The following is a 1,524-nucleotide window of genomic DNA, read 5'->3' on the forward strand; positions in this document are numbered from 1 at the left end:
TATGAATGGCTTTCTCATTTCAAAAAAGGTGAAATGTCAATTGATGAAACCTTGTTCTGGATGTCCATCAACTTCCCAAACAGAGGGAAATGTTGGCAAAATCCGTGCACTTGTGCTCAAAGACCAATGCCGGACCGTTGAAGAGATGGGGAAGTGATCTGGGCTATCTTGGAACTTGGTTCAGCGAATTTTAAGGGAAGATTTGGAAAAAAGTGGGGTCTCTGTGAAATGTGTGCCTGGGGCTCTGACTGACCAGGAAAGAGTGTTGACTGGAAACATGCCGTGCTTTGAAAGAATAGCTCAGAAGAGACCCAGATTTTCTTCCCAAGGTGATTACTGGTGACATACATGGTGCTATTCTTACATCCCCCAAAGCAAACATCAATCGAGCCAGTGGAAGCTGCCACTGTCACCTCACCCACAAAAAGATTGTCAAGTGAAATCAAAGATCAAGACGATGATTACTGGGGTTCTTTATGTGAGGGCATATATGGAAAAGCTTTTGAGACTAAAATACATGTTCATTTATACATATCAAATTGGTTATATGACATCTTAAGAAGAACTGTCCCATGTGGCTGTGGTATTTGTCACCAAGAAGGGGAAACCTGGAAGGACAGGACAGGATCTGGTTGCAGTCCCTCCATTCACTAAACTAAGACTACACACAACCAACCCAATGCTCAGGCAGGACTGTGGCTGCTGTCAGAATTCCTGTTCTCTACCTGACCAGGTCTCCACCATGTCTCCAGCAGATGTGCATTTCGCTACTGTGGCTCTAATGTACCTAATGGTACTAGAAGACGGCCTTACCTCCAGAGTCTCTTCCGCAGTGCAGCCAGGCTGCTGCTGCAGTTTGCCTGTATTTAAGGCCTCAATGTACTCATCACATTTTTTGTAACCAGCATTCAACAGATCATATTTGGCCGTTAACAGTCCTTGACCGGGTGTGACATCACCAATTCCAATGGAGAACCCACGGTTGGCTGGAGAGCAGGGAGAGAGCCATAAATGTTATTCAGTTAACCTACCTTGTGCAAACAAGTTTATACTTTTACTGAATTTTCAATAATCCAATTTAAGAAAAACTTAGTTCAAAAAAACAAAAACTTAGTTCATCATATCCTAAAGAATTATATAAAATACTGACTTCACTTAGAGAAGGGGATATTGTAATGTTCCTTATAAACTACAATAACAAATAGACTTATAACACATACCATGGACGGGAAACAATCTGACTTCTGTTTGGGTTTTTTTTTTTTTTTAAGCATTTTATTGGGGGCTCTTATAGCTCTTATCACAATCCATACATACATCCATTGTGTCAAGCACAATTGTACATTTGTGGACATCATTTTCAAAACTTGAGCCCTTGGTATCAGCTCAATTTTTCCCTCCTTCCCTCTCTAAATAATCCTTGATAATTTACAAATTATTACTATTTTTTTCATGTCTTACACTGACCAATGTCTTCCTTCCCCTGCTTTTCTGTTGTCCGTCCCCTTGGGAGGGGGTTATATG

General features: G+C 41.0%; 1 protein-coding gene across 1 annotated transcript in view; it reads right to left on the bottom strand.

The window, feature by feature from the left end:
* Nucleotides 1-1,524, bottom strand: part of POLR3A (RNA polymerase III subunit A) — a 96,163-nt gene that overhangs the window by 39,999 nt on the left and 54,640 nt on the right. The window contains exon 14 of the mRNA XM_013004249.3: nucleotides 814-986. Within this exon, the coding sequence (XP_012859703.2) occupies nucleotides 814-986 (173 nt within the window). The remainder of the gene's footprint in view (nucleotides 1-813; nucleotides 987-1,524) is intronic.

This window comes from Echinops telfairi, unplaced genomic scaffold (assembly GCF_000313985.2).
Source record: "Echinops telfairi isolate 266 unplaced genomic scaffold, ASM31398v2 ScPeMD7_70;HRSCAF=299, whole genome shotgun sequence".
NCBI classification, from domain to species: Eukaryota; Metazoa; Chordata; class Mammalia; order Afrosoricida; family Tenrecidae; genus Echinops; species Echinops telfairi.